At 43.9% G+C, this 23,404-nt stretch overlaps 1 protein-coding gene across 1 annotated transcript; it reads right to left on the reverse strand.

The window, feature by feature from the left end:
* Positions 1–1,875: 1,875 nt before the first annotated feature.
* On the reverse strand, positions 1,876–23,385 carry stk35 (serine/threonine kinase 35). Its single transcript, XM_065961218.1, has 3 exons — positions 19,918–23,385; positions 15,672–16,493; positions 1,876–5,643 (listed from the first exon to the last, which is right to left on the reverse strand). Exons 1-2 carry the CDS (start codon positions 20,489–20,491, stop codon positions 15,751–15,753), a joined length of 1,317 nt encoding a protein of 438 aa, XP_065817290.1. The 5' UTR covers positions 20,492–23,385; the 3' UTR covers positions 1,876–5,643; positions 15,672–15,750.
* Between the last annotated feature and the right edge of the window lie 19 nt (positions 23,386–23,404).

The following is a 23,404-nucleotide window of genomic DNA, read 5'->3' on the forward strand; positions in this document are numbered from 1 at the left end:
AAAGAAATACGGCTCTTTGGCACCGTTTTAAGACAATCCTGGTTATCTTTTTAACTAAATGTGCCAATAAAAAGAACGAACATAACAATTTAGAGAGACCATTGTTTAGCACCAATACACCAAGTCAAATTCCTTGTATGTGTAAATGTACTTGGCAATAAACCTCGATTCTGATTCTGATTCTGATTCTGATTCTGATTCTGATTTCTGACACCAACAGACCATCTTTATCTGTCACTGATTTCACGCTGAAGGAAATTAAAACCACATTTACAGAAACATTTTTTACATTAGGAAATAAACACAGAATAATAACATCCCACTTTTTGCACATTAACATGTTTCAGGCACTAAAATGATGTTAATGAAACGAGCGCTTAATAATAGATTGAAGACCCCCCCTCACATTAATAAATAAATTCTTCTCGTCTCATCATCGACTGTTTTGTCTGGGATTGTGGATTTTAATGCATTCTGATTGGCTGCTTTGGGCTCAGGTCACAGCTGTTTCCCTCTTCCTTGATTCACTGGCGTCTCCCACGGACCCCTCCTTACCACCACCACCACCCTTTTCTAGCTCCATTTCACTGCCTATAGCTGCCCCTCCCCCTCGCTGCTCCTCCTCCTCAGTACACCGTGTTCCCTCTGAACATAAAGAGGTCTGAACACTGACATATTGTTGTCTGCTGTGTGCCGCATTGTGTGAGCTCTACTGTAGGAAGTATCACTCAGGGTCTCCTTGCCTCCCTCCCATTAATCTACACATTAGAGATAATCCAGCAGGCTAATCAGACGCAGCGGCCTGCAGCAGGGCTTTGTCTCCTGCAGAGATGTTTACAGTTTGGTTCTTACTTATTGTAGCGGGGGGTCTCCCACTTTCTCCCAGCCAATAGGATCACGCCCCCTCCCCGTTATTCCTACTGGATTATCCCCATGAGCTGTGACCACTGCAGCTGCTCCTGAAGGCTGCAGAAACTACAGATCTACTGTATATCCATAACTTTCACCGGCACCAGGGATTCACCCTGCCTCGATCAGAGTGTGAATCGTTTTTTAGCACCACAAATATATCTGAGTAGTTTTTCACTTAAGTGCACAAATCAGCTGTACCCGGCTTCTCCTGACCTGCAAACACGGTTGTGTAACAGACCACAGAAGTCCTTGGAATTCAAATATTACCTTTCAGTATAGTCTGTGTATTTTGATGCTGATGATAAAGGACGGGAGCAGACATGTGGTGTCTCTGTGCTGATGAAACAAATGCTGAGGTGATGATCCAGGAGATTACTGAGAACTGTGGGAAACTGAGTATGAGCTTAAATAAACAGATGGCGAGACACAGACTCTGTTAAGCAAACCAAAATTGAATTTACCGAGCTGAAAAGAGCAGCACAGTCACAGACTATCACTACAGCTGTGGACAGGATAGAGGGTGTGCTGGTGGCGCAGTGGGTAGTGCGTGCACCCCACGCGGAGGCTGTCGTCCTCCAAGCGGGCGACCCGGGCTTGAATCCGACCTGTGGCTCCTTTCCCGAATGTCATTCCCCTCTCTCTCTCCCTGATTTCTGACTCTATCCACTGTCCTATCTCTACAATAAAGGCATAAAAAGCCCAAAAATAAATCTTTTAAAAAAAGAGACGGGATAGAGGAATTGCTTGCAAAGTTCATATTAAAAAAAAGACTTAAACTGTCTACACATGCACGTAGATTCAAATCTTAACCGATAATAAAACAATGTGGGAGACCACAGACGTGATGAGAACAGTTTCAACCAAAATCTTAAAAAGTGTACCTGGAGGAAATGACCAACCCTGGACTTCTGGATGGTTTGGGCTCATCGTTCACACAGTCAAATAAAAAACATGAAATCGCCATATTTTCAATCATTTTATTCCAAGAAAAATTGTCAAACATATTTACAGCAAAAAAAACACACGATGCTTTCTCAAACATCTAATGGCTCCTGTCAGCGTCATTATTTTACACATTATTTATGAACACATTGGAAATATGCACTAAAAAGAACAAAGATATTAAACACAATTTATTCGAGAACGGTGTGGCTCTGTACGGTGTTTACAGTGAGGCAGTAAAACATTTTGCATAGTGTAAAGTGATTTCAAGTGGGTTTGTTACTAGTCTGAAGAAGAGAGATAACTGAAACAGAACGACACGGTGACAGCAGGTTAGCAGATAACAAGGTAAAGTATCAAGATCCTCAGTTAGCATATGCACTATCAACCACAGCAATGCCATTTACAGTCTTCAACCATGCTAACGTTTTAACACTTCAACACACGAGTGTCATTGAACTCTGCTGAGCAGGTCACTTATTCTACATCCCAAAGAGTAAATCACAGATTTACACAAGAAAAATCTCATCCCAAAACTGAAAACCTTCATGTTTTAATAACAGCGTTAGCATTTGGTTTAGCATTCAACAACTACGGCTCACATGAGTGTCATCGGCATAGAATGCAAACAAGCACAGAAATCGTCGTTTTGTGAATCTTACTTTCTTTCACGTTGAACAACATTAATGTGAAGAAAACAAAATGTAGGTAAGTGACACAGTTTGGGTTTTTAAGTACTAAATGTGCAGAGCTGTTAAGGTTTCCTTCAGACACTTTATGGGAACTGTAGTTTTTGAACGCTAACAAACACATGCTAAGCTTTAAAAGAAAACAAAACACCACACAGAAGTAAGTCAGAGGTTGTTTCAAGACTGAGGAGGTTTAGTCTGAGGTACAAAATATCAGAAGCTGAAACTATGCTGCTAATGAGAACTGTAAAGGTAGATTAGATATTTCAGAGTGCTGAGAATGAGGTAGGACCACAAAACAAAACGCCTCAAAGTTTACTACTGCTACCGTGGAGTCATTAAAATGGAACCTGAACGCCACACAGTGCTATGGAACTATGCAGGAGAGTCTGGTAAAAAAACAAACCTTTAATAATATTCCCACTTTTTTTTAAGCTTCCCACTGCATGCCATCATCACTCTGTTTGTAGATTTGAACTTTTGCATTTTGTTCTTTTTGTTTTCCCGGTTAATAAAAGTTGTTTCAAGTACTGACTTGCCTCAGAATCAGACAACACGTTGCGTCACTTTTCATCAACACAACACTGTAAATAAGAAAATGGATGTACCATTTCTGTTTGCAAAGTGAAGCCAAGAGCTGTGTTTGAAAGCTGGGTTGTTCGTTTTGGGGAATACTGTTTCCGTTTAGAGGAAAATATGTGATAAAGCAGGGAACACTAAGGTGCCACCCACCTTTGGTAAGAATATGTTAGTGTCAGGTTGTCACGGTAACGGAATTTAAAACTCTGATAAGATGCTAGTAAAAATCGAATGACCTGCTATTGATGTCACAGCAATAAAAAAATGAAGTCCTAGGCAACCAAATGTTGCACAATTTGTGTTTTCAATCGTCAAAAAGTGCATACAAACTTGTGCACACGTCTAAATCGTACAAAATGTATGTATTCATACCATTTAGTAGGTGTCCGTTCCCTTTCTCTCAATGGAGCTTCAAAGTATCTCAGATTTTGAAAGACTAATTTTTGAGTAGGGCTGTCACATCGTATCATGTCTTTAAATTGAGATGATAGCAGTTAAAATAAAACGATCAACAGGAATCAAAGGCATCAAATGTTTGGTAATTTTGTGCTTTTTTATTACCAAGAATTGCAGGTACTGAAACACTGCTAATGTTTTTCTGCAATTTAGATCGTCTGCAGAAGTTCTCTTGCAAATATTGATGGCTTCATTCCTCTCCTATGCTACTGTCTTAAGTTATTTTTTTAAGCTTTGGTACTTTTTTTTAAGCGTATTGGAAATTTTGACACTCTTACTGAACACTACACAAATACATTCCTTATCATTGCTAATGTATTTGTGCAATCTATACCGTGCTCTCTCTCTCTCTTTGTCTCGCTGAAGATTGTGGTTACCAAGTATCAAAAAGTTTGACAACCTTGTTTTTAGAGCCTTTCTCACAGTCACTGTGAGTTATGGAAGCATCCTGCAAACAAAAGCATTAGCTAAATGGAGTTGTAATTTCTGTAAATGTTAGCGCTCACTGTTGGCTGTGCTAGCCAAACCTAGCTTGTTAATTTGGCCTGTTAAATAGGTGATTACCTTGCCTTTTGAGTAGCCCAGATTACAATTTAAAACAACTCCTGTGGTCACTTCAGGCTTAAAAAAAACCAAGATTGAGAAGCTCAAATGCAAAAAAATGGAGGCTTAAAAATAAAAGCTATCAACAAAGGGACGTCCATCTCTTATAAACAGTCTATGATCAGAGCAGTGAGAGCCTGCATGCATCTCGTGCCTCTGCAAAGCGCTCGAAGTGACTTCAATAAAGCACTGAAGGAGTGGCGGAAGGAAGGGGCAGTCAGGATGGATAACCCATGGGAGCTTTTGGGGATTATTTCCAGATGACAAACCTTCAAATGTGCTCTGAAAGTCCCTTAAAAAAAAAATACCAGAAAGATTCAGCCGCAGAGGGCCCAATACTGCTGAGGTGTCAGGCTGTTAAAACCCCACGGCTCAATATCTCTTTATGACACGTTTGCAAGTTAAACCACTGACTCGATATCTTGTTTTCAGAGCGTTACATGACCTCGAGAATCCTGTAAATGCCACACTCAACATCCTCAATATATAAAAAACATTCAATATAAAGTTACCAAAAACCCACCAACTGATGCAGTGATGATAAAAAACAGATAATTAGTCCAGCAGGTTCTCTTTGGGTTGAATTCCTGACCAATGAAACCAGTTTGAATTCCCTGCTGGACTATGTTTGGTTACAAAAACGTGGTGTTGTATGGAGTTTCAACAGGCCTGCTACTTCTTACATGGGCTCAATCTGATGGTTTTAACTTTAAACATTCACATTTTCTTCTGCGTCTGCCTTCACAGAGCGGCACAGGTGAAATATCTTCTCAAACCTTCTAAAACATAAGCAACACTGATGAAATCGTCTTTTTCAGCTCACGTTTTGTAGGTTTTTGAAGGAGAAGGACTCAATTTCCACATTCTTTCTTCTTCTTTACATTATTGCAGGTTTTCTGACATCTTTGAAATCGACAGATTCCATTTGTGAAATGTAAATCTCTGTGGACAGAATTGTGCACGAGTCAAACGTGGTTTCAGCCTCATGAACAAAGTTTCTTTTCCACAAAATAATTTCATTTTCAAGATCCAATCGCACTTTAGTGAATCGTCTTTAAGGCACGAGGTTGTATGGGGGGAGATAGGGGACAAAGAAAGCTGTGATAAATGTCATATTGACCATGCTGTGACCACCTGTGCCCTGGCAGAGTTTCACTCCATCATTAAGAGAAGAGCAGGCCTGTGATGGGGAAGCCCGGAACAAATAAATCAACAAATGTAAAAAACAACAACGAATGTTTTGAACCTGGTTTCACATCCAGCCAGCTTTCAGAGACACCAGTCTCTGCACGGCGCTGACGTCAAGTTTGCATACAGATCCAGTCCCAGAGTTTTGGAATCATCATCACTTCCCGCTCAGATTATGATTGTGGCTTCTTCACAGTACATTTTTTGTCAGAGTCCCTTTTTTTGTCCATCGTCCGAGTGCACGTCCGAGTCCACATCCACGTCGTAAACAAAGCTGCAGAAACAAAGAGAGGAAACGATTAGCATGCCATAGAGAGACAACCTGTTTTTTTAACAGGAAGATTTCCATTGTCAAACAGTCTTGGCCAAGTATGTGACTTAAAAAATGTTAAATCCTAAAACATCTCAACCAGCCTGAGCCCTCATTTGGATCAACCTTGAATTTAGAGCTCCAATCCCAATTCCCACCACGCTCTCAAATCCCACCACGGATTGGACCCACCTTTACTTGGACCCCCATTTTTCTGCTTCCCCCAGTAATATCCACACTTCCTCCCAACCTCCCCAACCTGTCCCAGAGTCCTCTCGCTGGGACTCCCCCCCCAGAGGTTCCACTGCACCATCCTAGCCCAGTACCATTTCTTTCCTCCAGACTTAATCGCTAAAGTACCGATATGTCGTCGTCAAAGTGCCACCTATTATTTAAGACAAATACAGTATGTTAGGGTTCGGGATTAACTGGAACTAACCCGGTTTCTGTTATGAAAAGAAGTGCAGGGAAGAGTGGGAGATCTCCTGTGAAACATGAAGGAGGTCACAGACTGTTCTGACGCTCCATGCTTTCATTTACAACCACCTGTGCCTCTTATGTAATCTTCTTCTTTTATAAATTCCTCCAACGAGCATACCAGGAGGTGTATTAATCCTCTGCAGGCAGTGATGACTCAACAAAGCCTCTTGTCAATAACAGCTGTGTCAACACGTAAAACACACGCCGGCTGCCTCTCCATCTACCTGCAGCACAATGACACCACCAGCTGACACCTGGGAGTGTTTCCCTCACCGAGGAGGAGGTCCAGGTTTAGTCCAGCGCCGCGCTCTAATAATAGCCCAGCGACTGACACGCAGCAGCTCGGAGTGGCAGCAGTTTGTTCCTCTTTTTTTGGGTTGCATAACCTCTCAGCACATGGTATGAACACAAGTGGGTCAGCTTAGCAGGGAGCACGCAGGCTGGAGACGGTGAATAAGGGATGATGATGATGTGCAGAACGGGGACAGAAGCGCTTATGTCACAGCTGAGGCTTAGCACTTTAAATCAGTGCAAATGAACGATAAGATACAGTTTAGTTTTTACAATATGATCCTTATATATATTGATGAAAACAATAAGGTTCATCATCTTTAACATCAACGTCACTGCAGAGCCATCAAACATCCTGACGGTCTACAGTATCGATCTGTTTCCAGCCTGTTGGGTCGACATAGGCTCTGATTCAGTCTCCTTTGTGTTGCACGACTCAGATTTTTGTAAGTCCAATCAGATTTAGCGGGACAGTACCAGGGTTTCAGTATTTGTTAAGATGTTTTAGTTCAGCACCACTCAGGCCTGCATGCTTTACCTGCAAGGCTCAAGTCTAGACTTGAACGTTTTTTAAAGCTGAAATAGACACGCTCACTCCAGACAGAATTTTCCTTTTGTTCACGTCTCTCACAGCAGGGGAGTTTCCCTGGGAGGGGGTTTGGGGAAGACATGACGTAAAAAGGGACGCTGCAGAAGTCAAAAGTGAAATGTTTATAACATATCCGAGATGACAGCCGAGGAAGCAGAGGGCGACGTATGAGTGGAAAAGAAGAAGAGAAGCTGCTTCATTACGGGTATGAAGATGGCACAGGATTCTAACAGGAGTCACATGATATAATTGTCATCATCCCGCCAGCTAGCTCGCAAGGAAATGTCTTGAATGTGTTCTCACAAACATGTAAGCTCACCCTGACTTTTTCCCAGAAAAAGTCCGGATAGAGTCTAGCAGAAAAATGTGCACACATGAAGGAAAACTCAAAACATTTCAGGATATTTTCGGGGAGTTGTGTGGACATTTAGAGATGCTATATTAACCCTTTGTAAACCTCCAGAACGATTAAGACACTTCTTCTGTCAGGTGCGTTCTTCTGTGAACAAACACAAAGGAAACAAAACTGTGCACTGTGTCACTCTGGACTCTTTCTGACTGATGATTGATTGATGTTGTTTATTTTTAGGATGCCGTCGTAGACCCCAGTCCCAGTTTATGACCCTGCTCTACCGGGGTTTATAACCGTGTTGTTGTTATGAAAGGAGAAACACATGAGCTCAGGTTTAAGGAGGAACTGGCTGGTTTTATTGTTGTTTCAGTAGCAGCTGTGAGCGTCCTCTCTGAACTCTCGGACCCCTCCAGACTCTTTTTATGAGCATGCCTCTCGTACCTGAAGAAACACCCCCGCCCCCCCGGCCCTCCCCTCCATGGATGTGTTACACAATTCTACACACTGACACAGTGAAAGACACGCCTCCATCAGAACGGCCTGGACAAACACAGAGCTTTATTGAACGCTTCCTTCGGACAAGCTATTGGCATCCTGATGGAATATCTATCACAGTAAACACTGGAGTGAAGCAGGGACCGTCCTACGATCTCTAATTTAAAACTCTGGTTTCTGGTTTTCCCACTCATATGTTCTCTGGCTATTGAGACTGGACTTGTTGTCGTTAACTCAGTTAGCTCAGTTAGCCCAGACTGGAATACCAAGTCAAGTGATCCAGAACGGCCCAGTAATAATGTAGGCCAGTGAGATGACAGGAAAGACAGTGTGGGTGGGATTTATATGACTCTGAGGGTCATTAAGAAGGCCGAAACTTGGGGCACAGAGAGCCTAAAGGTTGTGATGCGCGCTCCATGTACAGAAGCCATTGTCTTTTGTCACAGTGGACGCAGGTTCAAATCCGACCTCAGCCCTTTTGCTGCATGTCGTCCCCCAATCTCTGCTCCCAACATATATCGTCTCTGTCAGCTGTCCTATCCAGTAAAGGAAAAGATGGCCCCCAAAAAAATAACTTTGAGACATGCCAGAAATTCCTCTGATTGTTCAGCAGCAGGAGATCAAGCCGTGGTCAGCCCTCATTGACAATGAGGCGCAAAGGAGCGGGAATTTTGCTCCACTATGGAATGAGTCATGTGGCTCACAAATCAGGTCAGGGACAGCCTGAATTCTCCCAGTGTGCGCCCGGCGTTAAAGAGACAAGATGCAAGGATTTATATAAATATGGATGTGAGACACACTTCCTGTTAAAGAGGAAGGTTCAGGTGGACGTTGTTGGAAGTGAGAGTGTGTGGGTTACTTGCACTCTGCTGTTAAAGCAGCATCAGGACAAAGTGATTGGTGAAAAGGTAATTCGACCTCAGGGTAGCGACTGAAGTAACCAAAGTGTTCGAGTGCCCCACAAGAAGACACCAAATCTCCGTCGGTCCTCCGGGAAATCCTGACACCCGACCTTCCTGCACAGAGAGGGTAATGTCTATTTCCTCCACACAGCCGCCGAGAAGCACATTGCCGAGCAGACTTTACATCCAACTGAGCAAAAAGGAACATTTAGGAGTCATGTTTCAGAAGCTCAAAGTCGACCTCTCTGACTCTGTAACCGAGGGTAAAAACATGATTTTAATTTGATCACTAAGGATGGAAAAACAGATGACCAAACGCAGGCCTAAATGTGTGACCATGTGCAGATGAACCCTGACTAAACTAACAGGCTACACCAAATAAACATTTTAACCACGACTGCTGACAAAACTCCCCCTCAAGTCAGCGTCTCAGCTTTCCTGCTTGTTGCTCTGACGGATTTATTTCTGCTGCGTAAACAAGCAAAATGGCTGGAAACACGGCGAAGGTCTAAACCCAGCAGATCCTGGACAAACGGAGGCCTGCTGCCTCCTCGGCCAGCCATTGGTTGTTGCATAACCCAAAAGCAGACTTGTCTTGTTAAAAAAACCCAGCAGAGACCGGTATCTTTGGGGAAGTGGGAAGGGGGGGGGGACACTGTGGCAGCTTTCTCTATGATAACCATTTGGAGAGGGAGTGTTGGCATTTTACGAGCTCCGTGTGGTTTTGTGGTTGTATGGCATGCGATGTAACACATTCCACTTGGCGAGCGCTCAGTAAAAACGGCTCATTATGTAAGTTTAGGTGTGTGTGCCTTTGAGTTCCTCTTTATGTGGAACAGACAAAGAGTCTCCACCAACAAAACAGCTGAACAGACCTGAAGATATCCAGTTAACTATAAGAAAAATAAACCATCGGCACAGATTGAATCCTCCACCAGAGAACACTGAGGTGGTTTTAACTGATCAATGACTCAAATACTCAAAGATGAATTCTGTTATAAACTGTTTTTACATGTTTAGAGGTCTTCATAATTAAGGAGAGAGAATGAAAGTTTCTGGATTGTGCCAGGAAATTGCTTCAAACCAGCTGCAATTGCTGCAATGAAATCCAAGGCATACCAAGGCACCCTTCAGGAAGTGGGTGGGGGTGCAGATGAGTTTAGGAGTGGATACAACTCAACGAGTCATACAAGCAAGTGGATAAAGCTAGTTCTAAAACGAGGGTGAACCTTGTGTTGTCTTTTACCCGTGGACGTGGAGTTGGTCTACTTCCTGTTGGACAGGCAGGTGATGAACACCGGCGGTTAGCTTGTGCTAGCGTGCGTTAGCTTGCAGTGTAGGTACAAGCAGTAAACGTACACACTACATCCTGCGGAGAGGGAGAGCTTCTGAGGGGAATGGGCCCAGTTTGAATGTTGTGTTTACAAACTGCAAAGACTCCATCTTTAAAATGACTGACTGTTTTTGTCAAAGGAGTCTGGCAGCTTTAAGAGAGAAATGGTTTCTGTCTTAGAATTTTTTTTTACTCTCCGACAAAAGGGTCTATCTCCGTAGGGACACTTTGAATAACAATCTGTGCCCGTCAGAGACAAAGAACAAGACCTTTAGAGGACGTACTTTGGTTTAGTCTAATGGCCCCAAAGTGGATATTCTCGAACAATAACAGCCGTTATCCCAAAATCCTAACCCAACATTAGGAGGCAAACCAGACCGTTCATGAACAGATGCCAACCACGCCTGTTTCCATCTATTATTTACAGGTCCAAATGAACCCCGTCTGCTTTGTTAGAGACGTTTAAACAATGCATTGGGTCCGGTCCACAGAGGCGAAAATATGACCATGCACAGCACCTGCAGAGAGTGATGAGGCTGTGATCGATGGTTCTCACTCTGCGGAGAGATTAACCGGGTGTTAAGGGCTTACAGGCTGCTAGATTCAACACAGCCGCCATGAATGGAAACAGCCGAGGGGAAAAGATGTGGTTACATGTTATGACAGAGCGCTGTGGGACTGGATCTGGATCATTCCTCAGCTGAAGCTAAAAGCATCATAGGTGTGTATTTTTCGTGGAGAAATGACCTGTTCATGAGCTTTCCAGTGCGACTTTCCCCTTATGTTGAACAAACAGAAGAAAACAAAGACTTGTTTTTGCAGTTCTCGCTCTGAACCCTGAGGGCCCGGAGGAAAATATTTACAAGCTTCTCGGCTACTGAAAGCTGCACTTTAATGAGCATGTTGCATAAGAACGCCAATGCGATCATCACACCCACTCCCAAAAAATCCCATAAAAGGTGGCCTCCCTCTGGCAAGTCCCTCCAAAATACCCCCTGCTGTCCGAGTCTATTCAGAACACTCTGTACTTTAAACTGCTATCCAAACAACTTCATTTCCTTTAGAGGGGCACGATCAGCATCCTCGGACTTTGTCTGAAATGTATTGGGACATGGAAGAGAAAAATCCTACTTGAAGTCATCTGTATTGATGTAACAGTGTTGAGGAGGAATTCATACGTGCAGCGCAAAGACAACACCCTGAGAAGTGCCTGAACTTGTAAGCCGCCTGCTCATCCTGTCAATTAAATAAATTAAAAATAAAGTAAAGGCTGTGTGGATGTGGGGAGGGGCCGGAGCTCTCTGCGCTCTGTCCTGGTTTTAGACAGAGGCGGCACATGGCAGGCTCATAGGCAGGCAGCGAGAGGACAAAATGTTCCAGACGCGAATCTCTGTAAGCTGTGAACCAGGAGCAGCGCTCTCATTGTGCAGCCGAGAGAGAGAGAGAGAGAGAGAGAGAGAGAGAGAGAGAGAAGGAGGGTTGAGGTGGATGATGAGCAGGAGGATGTCACAGAACACACTGCTACACATGGTTCTGTTTTGATGCTGAGGTTACACTTTTTAAAGGGATTTCCTGCTCCGGGTCCATGCATTAAAGATTCTGCAGACTCTTACATAACTCACATCGCCTGCCTGCTCCAACAAATAAGGAGAGACCACCACCTTTATTTATTTATTTATACATAGAGCACTTTTAAAGAAACTGCCAGCCACAACATCTCGCCCTTCGAATCGACCTGACTCTACTGCAGAGCAGGGCCTGCTGTTGAAAGATCTTCTATGATTGGTCAGTTGTTTTTGAGCTTTTGTTTTGTTTCTGAATCCCCGTCCTTCAGGGTTTGCATGTTCTCCCCGTGCATGTGTGGGTTCTCTCTGGGTACTCCGGCTTCCTCCAGTGGTGGAACTAACTACCAAACTCCATTGGATCTGCAGAGTCCCTCTGCACCTTTAAGAAAAAGCTAAAGACCCAGCTCTTTCATGAATACCTACTAACTTAATGATGATGGTCTCCATATCATTGATGATGATGATGGTTGTGACGATGGTTTTTGTTTGATAACGATGACTTATAAGATGGTTTCTATACTGATTAGAGCTCTCAAGAACTGTCGTCAATGTTGTGCTTTGCCTCTGGTCACTTCGTTTGCTCTTACTAATAATAATAATAATACATTTTATTTAAAGGCGCCTTTCAAGGTCACCTTACAGAGCAGAGATAAAAACAACAAAGTAACATCACGATGACAGAAACACAGTGAGTCAGATCTGTTGTGTCAGCAGTTTCTGTGTTTTCTGTCACATCTTCTCGCTGTGCTGCCGTCAGCTCTCCCTCCGTTAACCACCACCCCCCCCCCCCCCCCCCCTCTGTGTTTACAGCCTCTAATCCCCCCTCCCAACAGATGACAGGTTTTCCCATTGAACCAGCACAGAGCGAGCGAGCGAGGCCTCTTGCATAACTCGCTATCCCATCATCCCGCGAGAGAATGAGGCCAATATCCAGCACGCAACGGCGCCTTCAGGGACAGCTGGGAGCCTGAGAGCAGTTACGTCACAGGGTGAGGGGAGGGAGGGGGCGGAGTTCACAATAAGGGGTTAACGAAGAATGGTCGGCGCTAATTGTTAGAGACAAAACACAGAGGGCTGCTGAGTCCTGGTGGATGGAGGGTTCAAGTTCAGACAACGAGCGACCGCTCCGGGTCAGTGGACATCCACTCGATGTCTGATTGATGTGCTGCAAGATGTTTCCGCTCCAAATAACAAACGCAGACAATGAAACGTCTTGCTGGGACACTTTCACGATGTCACTGCAGCAGAAAAAGTTATTTCCTGCTGAGCGTGCTGTTTGTTTTTGGGGGGGGGGGGGACTTTGTCGATATTATTCTAGGAGTCGGTCGAGCAGATGATGTCACGTCATGATGCTCTTTCTCTCTGTTCATGATCTTGAAACAAGGCTTAAAATAAAAACTTCCTGATTATCGGTAGCAGTAACATTTAATCCACTATCTTTTCTAACTAACACGAGTCCACAAACGTTGGTTTAAAGTCTTTTAAAACTATTTTAAAGTCTGACAAATGTGCAGTCGAACAAATCGATTTCATGCATTTTTTAAACAAACGTTTGTGACACCTGAAAGAGTTTTGCAGTACTTCAGCGTTTTCATTTTCATTTTGTTTGGTGATTTTAGCCGCTGTGGTGTTGCAGAACACGTGTAACCATGGCGATGCGATCTCTGGTCGGATGCGTTCGATATCAACAAGAAGAATCTGCATCAAAGCCTCTGAATCCAGGAAGAGGAGGAACACAAAAGAGTGTGTAAACTCTGTTTTAAATGTTTGTGAAATCGGGTTGAAATATCGCAGAGAGGCGTGAAGCGTGCAGCCGGCGCTTTGATGCAAACAGAAGTCAGAGATGTGATTCAACCGATTTTGTCAGTTGTAATCATGAACTTGATTAACTTCATGTAAAGTACACGACAGGTTCAAACACCTGTGCCAAATACCTTCACTCTCTCACCACACGCCCTCGCCTTGAACGCCCTCAAGCCGCGGGCGCACCTTCCCTCCTCTTACATAACCTCACCTCCACTTTTTAAATTTGTTCTTTCACTCTCTTCATCGGGCAGTGACGTCGGCGATGATGCACTCTGTAAGCATCTCGTTAACCGTATCAGCCGCTCTGATTTTTGGCGTCCTGACGTCAGCGCTCTGCGGCGGATACTTTCATTCCTGTTAATCCTGATTCCTGGAAGGTGACGTGGGATCGGCTTTTGGCAGCAGCAGCGAGGCTTGGGGACTATTTGTAGAGAGGTGGCGAGGTCCAAAGTGTCGTCTGACATCTTGTCAGAGACCGCCAGTTCCCACGGCGTCTTAAACCAGACTGGTCCGGTTCATTCAACTTTTTTGTGGTTTTTATTAAATGAAAGTGAATCAGGACTTGGATCTGATGTTTACGAGTAATAAAAACTTAATGAGCTCAAACTCAACAATAGCCAATGAGAGCGAGCGGACCGGAGAGCGCCACCAACCGGATGTTGCATCACTTTTAACAGTTCACAAACATGGCGGCGATCGTAAACATAACTGAGCCCCAAAACCAAGAGGAATATTGAAGAAGAAGAAGAGCAGCTTGTGTAACCATGGCAACAACACAACACACGACTCATGAAGACAAACCACACAGCCAGCCGAGCCGAGCCGACCACGACCATCGTCCTCCATGTTTGATTTTCTCTGAGTGGGCGCCATCAGAGTGGCTCCAGTGAGGTTTTAAGGTGATTTTGAGATTCATCAACTTTTATTGTCGGGTTTAAATGTTTGCTTCCTTTTCCTTTGATATTTAAAGATGAAATGTGGTTTTATATGTTGAGTAAGGCGCTGGAGTCTGTACATGTTGGGACAGAAATACTCGAGGGGGGGGTGAAAGGACATGAAAGGAACAAAGGCAGTAAACCATAATAACCAGTACTTAACAGCACCAGTGACGCTGCAGCCTGTAACCGGGGCCACAGAGGCTAATGGTGTCAGCTGAAAGGTAGATTAACTGTCTTCAGCCCCCGGGTCACCACCGGCCACTGCTCCCTTTTAGCCAGTGACACCGAGTCCTGTGTCACTGCTTTTAATTCCTTCTAATCACAACAGAAGCTCAGGTCAGCACCTCCTCTCTGGTACAGGTGGATTATTCAGGGAAGTTAGGTGCTGTTCTATTTCTTTTTTTTTTTTAGGGGAAAAAACCTGCAGCTTCTTCTTTAAAGGTTTAATCTGCAATTTTTCACACTTAAATGTAATAGAAATCAAGTATATCCTCTGAAAATAACTCTGTGAGTCATGACTGTCTACAATGGGTGTAACAGCCGAGTCCCACTGTCTGTGATGTTTTCAGAGTCCTATCTTCACTTTGTTTACATCGCCAGGACGGCCGGCTGACTCCTCCCCTCGCGTATAAAAGTTGTTTAATTGAGGGTCTAGAGAAAAGAAGAATAACATACTGTACTCACTGCTTAACTGTGTTTCTAGATCACGCTCATTTCAGGTAAATTTACATGCAGTGTGAAGATACGAGCATAATAAAGATCGCTAGCATTAGCATGCTAACACAACTATGCAGCGTGAGCTGTTTTGGTTTCATGCTGGCGACATCTGCTGGATCAAAAAATCACATATAATGCCTTTAAAGACAAAATACTTTTTCACAATAAATCCTTTGAGGCAATCACAGGCGCATAAAGTACCAGCGTCAGATTGTTGTTCTAAGGGTCTGAAAACACGACAGGAAACCACTGCGCCACCAGCGCCCCGGGAAGAAGTTTTTTTTGTTGAAGTAAGGATGCTTTGCTAACCAGAAACAGCTGTTACATCACGACTCCATTCTCCAAACTCCACAGACAAAAGCAGAAATGTAAACCTGCAGAGCTCATAGCAGTTTCTGTTGTACCGCTGCATCGATCTGACACATCAAATTTTGTACAAACAAACCAACGAAAGCCGTTTCTCACATCTGAACTCCAGAAAACATCTGGATGATTTTGTAAGTTGTGAAGGAAGTGGAGCTTACCTGGGAAGGTGAAGGGTCCCTTCTTTGACTGGTTGGGTTAAACAAAGGGGGGGCAGTCTGGGGGGGATGTGGGGTGCCATCACGCTGCACACGTGACTTGGTCCATCCGCACCTCCAGCTGGAAGGCGTCCGGCCGGTCCTGAGGGTTGACTGCGAGCATGTCCTGGAGGAGTTTCTTCACGCCCTCGGACATGGAGCTCCGGGCCTTCTGCGGGATGTGCAGAACCATCTTTGGGTTCTCCAGCAGCGCCTCCCCAACAGGTACGATCTCAGTGCCCTGCCGGATGTAGGTGCCCAGAAGCTCCCGCTTGGACTCCGCGTCGATGAAGGTGATCCGCTCAATCATCGCCCAGATGATGATGCCAAGCGCAAAGATGTCGGCCTTGGCCGTGTAGTGGCCCTCCCACACCTCGGGCGCCATGTAGAAGTCCGATCCACAAGCCGACGACAACCAGAACTTGTTTATGTTGACAATGTTGTTCTGGTTGCTCTCTTTGCCCCCCGCTCCTCCCGCGGGGGTCTCCTCCATGTTCTTGGAGTTCATGCCAGCACAAACTTTACTGAGTCCGAAGTCGGCGACCTTGAGAACAGGCGAGCCGGATTTCTGCGAGATGAGGATGTTGTCTGGTTTCAGGTCACGGTGGACAATGTTGTTTTTGTGCAGGAAAGCCACGGCACTCGTCAGCTGCCGCATGAAGCTCCTGTTGGTGTGGGGGTCGGGCCGGCGGGACAAGATGTACTGGTTGAGGTCCCCGCCCTCGCAGAACTCCATGACGAACCAGAGATAGCAGGGCTCGGCCGGGTGGCCCAGGATGCGCTCCCCTGCGGCGAGCAGATTGAAGACAGACACATTAGAGAGATAACAGAACACAAAGTGGGAAACCAGTTCAAACCAGTGACAAGTCAACAAAACCAGTCAAGTTATGTGTCACCTCACCGTCATCACAGCTGTGTGTTTGACCTTTAACTCTCTGAATGAGCTCTCAAACAAAACTAATCTGAGAGAGACAAAACAAGCCGCCTGGCCGAGCATTTCACTTCTGGTTTACAAAACATTACATGGAATGGAATGACACCTCGATATCTTTCAGACCTGCTCACTGACTACAGCCCAATCAGATCCCTCACATCAGCAGGTATGGGTCTGCTGAACTTACCAAAGGTCAAGACTAAATCTGGTGAAGGTGCATTTAGTCACCATGGTGCAGTTTAATGGAATAAACTACCCGCTGATCTGAGGTCTGTAGAAACTTGAAGTTCTTTTAAGAGTGGTCTTAAAACATTGCTTTTGTTCTTGTGCCTTTGGCTGCTAGTTTGTCTTTGTGTGTGTGTGTGTGTGTGTGTGTGTGTGTGTGTGTGTGTGTGTGTGTGTGTGTGTGTGTGTGTGTGTGTATACATATGGTTGGTGCATGGTCCCTGTGAGCACTTTATGTGCTGTATGGGATGGTGCATGCTCTTTTTACAAACATGTTTTGGTTTAAAGTGAGCTCTTGAATTTGATTGTTCATTTATTATTTTATTTTGTTTTTACATGTTTTTTTTGTTTTGTTTTTGTTTATTATTTTAAAATGAGTTTGCATTGTTTTCTTCTGTACAGCACATTGAGTTTACGTTTGTATGAAATGTGCTTTACAATAAAATTGAATTAAAAAAAACGCTTACTAAGGTTGTTATGAAATGATTTTTAAAGACTTCTGCTTTCCTCCTGATGACATAACATGAGTACAAGTGTTTTTTGTAAATCGCATGCAAACGATGAGATCACACTTTATGAGCATTTGTTCTCAACGTGCCACTTCAAAGAGTGTCGCGTGTGATCTTTCTAACCGCAATCCTTTGTGGGCAACACTTGCAGAGAAAACAGCCATCTTGTGTTTCCTCAACCGTTTACTGCACGAGAGGGAGAGGAGCGGACCCGGTCTGAAGCCACCTGGATCCTGACACAACTTATCTCATGACTGATATCGACCTGGGCGCAGGATGTGGATGTTCAGCCTTAAAAGGTTCTAGATTGTGGTCGATTCTGACAAACATTTGATCTGTTTTCTTGTTATTTCATGTCTTTTCATGTCTCTTTTATGATATTTGCATGTCTGACTGCTCATTGTTTGTCGAGGTCAAAAAGCTCCAGCAACACTTGGAGTAAGAAGATAAACTTTATTAACAAACTAGACCGACGCGTTTCAACTTGAGGCCTTCATCGGGGTCATCAAGAGCCAGAAAAATCCCAGCCAGCTCATTGTTTGTCATCAGCTTTTATTAACTCTGCTGCTGCTGCCTCTCATGTAAAGAACATGTGTCATCTCAAAGAGTTTTCTCCTGGGGACAGGATGTACTGTTTGAGGTCTCCGCCCTGTCAGGACTCCTTATAAAGACCCAGATCTTAAAATCAATAAAGAGATGATTTAATCACACCTCTACACTCTACCCCCTGATAATGGGTGATGTAAGACTTTGAAGGTCCAATCAGTGAGATGTGTAGTGAGTGAAATGATAAAGTGACCTTACTATATGATCAGACATTAAGGAAACATGCTATGTTGAAGTGCTGGCTTCTCTGACAACAATGCAGCAGCCAGTATGTCCTCCTTCTAACTTTAGATTCTGCTACTGAATGCTCTGGATTTGTTTGGACCAGAGAAGGTAGGTGCTTTTAAGGTGACCCCACACGTCCGTTTTGGACGCCCCTCGGTTTGCCGTTCTTTTCTTGACATAAATGTTCAAATTTTTACTTTAACCTGAAGCTACAAAGCGCCTCTAAACATGCAAATCATGCAGGTTTGACCAGATCTAAAATGTGTTTATTCAACATTTAGTTTTCTAACATTCTGTCACTCTTGATGACAGAATGATTCTCTATCATCATTATTATTATTTGATCTTTAATAAGTTATTATCAGCAGGTTTGTCACCAACAGAGACTCGTTTTTCCCCACACATCACGTCCTAAAACCAACTCGCCGATCAGATGCTTCATAACCTTAAAGTAGGAACGCTTCTAGCTCCTCGATGCATGTTACTTAAACTCTTTGCCCCCCTCTTCCCACAGCTCTCTGAGGAATGCCACTTCTAGAAGCAGGCTTTCAAAACGTGCAAACAAGCTCTCCTCCCCCACGCCGACCTGCCCCGATGATCTGCTCTCTGAGGGCCGCCTTACTTAACTCACTTTGGAGAACCAAGACAAAGAAAGGAGAGAGGGCATTTAAACCAAAGACAAGACATTTAAAAACACTCAGACGTTCACTTTCAGAGCACGTCGGCTTTAGGTGAATAAATTAATATTTAAATAAACACGCTTTTAAAAGAAAAGGAGAGAAAACAGAGCTCTTCTTCTGTTACATCACTGGATGTCTTCACACCATGCATCAGCATTGTTCTTCCAATAAGGAGTGTCAAGTCTTAAAGAAGAGGGCACAGAGCAGCTTCTACTCGATCTATAGGCGCCGCTGTTTAATAACAAAGGAGCTGAGAAGTAGGTCAAACTGGACCGATGACAACAATGACGAGAAGTGATCAAATAATGTGATTTACGTGAAATATAAGTACAGTTTTTCATCAGCACATCCAACACCACGATGAAGCATCATTGTCTAGACTCCAAATACTCACTCAACAAGCAAGGGGTTAATATGCTGCCAAGTAGTACACTGTGTCCTCTTGTGAGCTGAGGAGAAACACAGTACTCTGTGTGCCTTATAGGCAACGTATAGCTCATGCCTACGTCACTGACGCACACACGGATGCAGGAGCGTTTGTTTTTATTCACAAATTCTTCATTTTTCACCTGAATGAGCTTCAATATAACATAGAAATCTGTGATATTATAGAGTATAAGGCATGTTTTCTGTGCAAAGACAGCAAAACACAAACAATGCATGTGATGTAAACAATCTGTGCATTAACACAATGAGAGATCCGGAGCATAATGGTGAGCTTCTTTTGTGTTTGTAGAAATGTGTGTGAGTGGGCTTCAGTAAACCTGTGTCAGGACTGTCAACATACACACAGTGCATGTTTACATAACTAGAAACCTTATGCAACCTGATGTGAGATGCATTTAAATGGATTTTATATAATCAAAGGGATGTTTAGGAAAGCTTGCACATTCCAGTTAGCATGTAAACAACTTATTTAAAGCTATTTTGGGGGGGGGGGGGGGGGGTTTAAGACCCTTTTATTGTGACTTCCTTGTTACCAAAGCATCCTATAGGTGTTGTTGTTGATGGAGTAATCATGACATGCATACCTTTGAGTGAGGTCTCCACCAGTCGCAGGTACTGTTTGGATCTCAGGTTCCCGTGGCTCATCTTCTGGGCCATCCCTTTCCTCTGCAGGACGCACTCCTCCAGCTGGACCACGTTCTGGTGCCGGTTCTCCAGGCTCGTCAGGGCCCAGAACTCGGCCAGGGCCAGCTCTACATTTTCAGGGGCGTCGCACTGGAGCCTCTTCACCGCCACCCTGGCCCCTGTTTTGCGGGCTATGGCTTCGTACACCACCCCGTAGCTGCCCCGGCCGACCTCCCGGAGCAGGCTGTACCGGGGGGCGACCACCACGGCGGGCTCCAGGCGCTCACTCCGGGCGAAGCTGATGGAGAAGCAGTCGTCCTCCTCTTCCTCCTCCTCCATAGGCTCCGTGTGGTTGTTGTCCTCCAGCGTGCGGGAGCGGAGCACTCTGCCCACCTCCCGCTTCATTTTTGCGGCCACGCTCCGCCTGCAGCCCCGCAGACCGACCCCGAAACCACCGCCGCTGTCGCCGCTTACCTTTCTCCTCTTCTTCCCGTCGCGAATATCCATAACTTCTTCTTTGTTGAAAGTAAGCATGAAGGCAGGTCGTGTTTCTCTTTCATTACTTAAACTCAAACTGCTTTATGTTGACGTCCTGCCGTCTTCCTGCGTAAAGGTCGTGAAGCTTTAACGCCAGTCTGTCCGCAGATTGAACGGTTTTTGTTTGTTTCTTTAAAAAGGTGCAGAAGAAGAAGAGCTACAGGCTGCACCACCGCTGCAGGAACTAGTTCACCTTCATAACAAAATGTTCCAGCAGCAGCCCGGTACGCTCAGGGAACAGAGGGCGGGGCTTAGCGAAGCTCTACGGCGCGCTGATTGGCTTAGGAAGAAAACAACTCGCGGAGGAGGGCAGTGAGTTCATGCTTTATTTTGAATTTAAAGGTTTAGATATCAGTTTTTACTGCAGATTCCGATTTTAACGACTTAATTGAGCTGATAAAATGAATAAAAAAAACAAAAAGTATCAGGATCCATGTTTTTTTAATGAGCAGGGGGCGGGGCGTACTTTATTTCAATGAACAAGGCGGGGTCACGTGTACTCAGGCATGGACAGGATCCGTCAGTGACAAACTGTGAACAAAGGCTGACAGGGAGACAGAAAAAACACCTTAATATGACATTTACCCAGCTTATAGTGTAGAACAACTAAGATTGAAAAAAATGCAAAAACATATAGGCCGATAATTGGTTGATAATAACGTTTCTGATTGGGAGAAATTGGACTTTCTCTTTAAAAACATAATAACATAAATGCATGAGAATTTAGAATTACAACAACACTTTTAAAAACTGTTAAGATATTTTTTCTGTTCAATTTATTTTACATAATTTATTAATCCCTGAATGAATTTCTGGTTTACACTCTGTTATTTAGAGGCATACTAATCTCACACACATAGGCCTGAAATACAAACATGCACAAACAGAACCTGTGGACGTGACTTAGTGGAGGGATGTCAGAGCGGGGCTGCTTCACACTGAAATGCTGGCAGCGCGTCAGGGCTGTTGGGGGTTCGGTACCTTGCTCAAGGGCACCTCAGTAGTACTGACAAACCTGCGATCATGCTGCCGCCAACCGCCTCCAAACCTCCAGGACTAAGCTCTGCTCTATGGGGGACAGAGCCTTCTATTTTGCCGCCCCAGGTCAATGGACTGCTCTCCCTGACCACCTGAGGACCCCACAGACTGTGGACTCTTAAAAAACTTTAAAAAAGGGCCTGAAAACGTTTCTCTTTAAAAGAGCCTTTGCTTAAAACCATTGCTTTTAGATCATGTTTTTAACTCTGCCTGATTTTAACCTTTTTTGACTTTAGTTGTTGTTTTTACGATTTCATTTCAATTGTAGCACTTTGAGATTTCCTTCAAATGTGAAGTGTGTTATAAATAAAATGTATTATTATTATTATTTAGGAAGTGACCTGGCACCTCTCCAGCCATCAGACCAACGTGAAATTTAGACATATCAGTTAAATCAATGGCTGCAAGTTCGTCCCTTCATCAGGAGATGTTTATACGCCTGTTTAAAATGCATCGTTGACATGATTTAATATGAAACCTCATTCCAGACTTCAGTGTCTGTGTGAAACAACAACCTCTGACCTGAGCTGTTTTTGTAAACCGGGATTAATGCTTATGAATGCTTAGGACGTGGGGTGAGGGGTTGCAGCAGGAGGGGTTTTAAGGTCAGGGCTCCTCCGTCTGTGGTGATATGAGTGAAGGGAGGGACAGAAATATAGTTTCTTCTTACCTGTGACACAACACTGACAGGAGAGCGTCTTGAGAGATTCATAAATTAATAATAATAAATCAAAGATTGTTGTTTTAGGGTCATAAAAGTGTCTCAAACCCACCATGATCACCGTCTTAGTTATGGTTTAGTCTTCATTGATTTATGAGTCGATTAGCTCACTATAAGAAATTTGTGTTTTTGCTGACCTCTGGTGGTTTAACCTCTCACCTGATGGACATGATTATTGATTTTAGGAAGATTCAATCTAGTCCTGTGCCAACCATATTACAGTAAAGTGTGTTGGTATAGAGATAGTGAACAGCTACAAATATCTGGGCACTGTGCTGGACAACAAACTGAAGGTCCAACAGAGGCTGTATTTCTTTTAATGTATCCTCTGAGATAATGACCCTCTTTTATAAAAGTTTGATTGAATCTGTTTTAATGTTTTGTATTATTGCCTGGTATGGTAATCTGGCTCTAGCCAATAAAAACAGACTTGGTAGCCTGGTTAAAGTGGTGAGCGACTTCTCTCCTACAGAGTCCAGATCAACCTCTCTTTGCAGAGTTTGGTCTTCTCCCCTCAGGCAAACAGTACAGACTGCATGTGGTGAAGACTAAAAGCCATCGGGTCTCATTTGTACCTGCTGATATTTGTCTGTTGAATAGCAGTTGAATTCTAATTCCTTGTTCATTGCATGCTGCGCTTTTATCACTTTTCTCATGATGCTGGAGCATCTCTGCTGGGCTTGTTGTATGTACTTATGCACTTGATGTTTGGATGTTTGTGTTTTTTATGGATTTGTATGTCTCCAGCTGCAAACACATTTCCCTGTGGGGACAATAAAGATACCTTTGACCTTTGACCTGGCTGCAGTAAACTTCAGGTGACCCCGGTGACCCCGTGACATCACTTACAGGTGAAACAGTGAGGGTCATGCTGCAGAGCGATTCTTTTCAGCCAGCTGTTGAAGATGTCTCCAAACACAAAGTTATTTTAAAGATCGCTTTACAGGAAGTGTCACTATATCGACATGTGAAGCTCGTTGAGGCGTCTGTTGTTGTTTTTTTACGGTGGCTGCAAAGTGCAAACCAAAATTTAAAAAAAAAGTGAAAAACTTTTGCAAAGTTTTCAAATTTACATTTTTGAAAAACACAATTTAAAAAATGCAAAACACTTTTACGGAGAACAAAACAAATGTATATTTATACAAAATATG

The sequence above is a fragment of the Labrus bergylta genome, chromosome 12 (genome assembly GCF_963930695.1).
Source record: "Labrus bergylta chromosome 12, fLabBer1.1, whole genome shotgun sequence".
In the NCBI taxonomy this organism is placed as follows: Eukaryota; Metazoa; Chordata; class Actinopteri; order Labriformes; family Labridae; genus Labrus; species Labrus bergylta.

Coding starts and splice junctions, on each gene's coding strand:
- stk35 (XM_065961218.1), bottom strand. CDS start 20,491: ATGCTTACTTTCAACAAAGAAGAAGTTATGGATATTCGCGACGGGAAG. Junction 16,494..19,917: donor GGTGGAGACCTCACTCAAAG/GTATGCATGTCA, acceptor TGCTCGCCGCAG/GGGAGCGCATCCTGGGCCAC.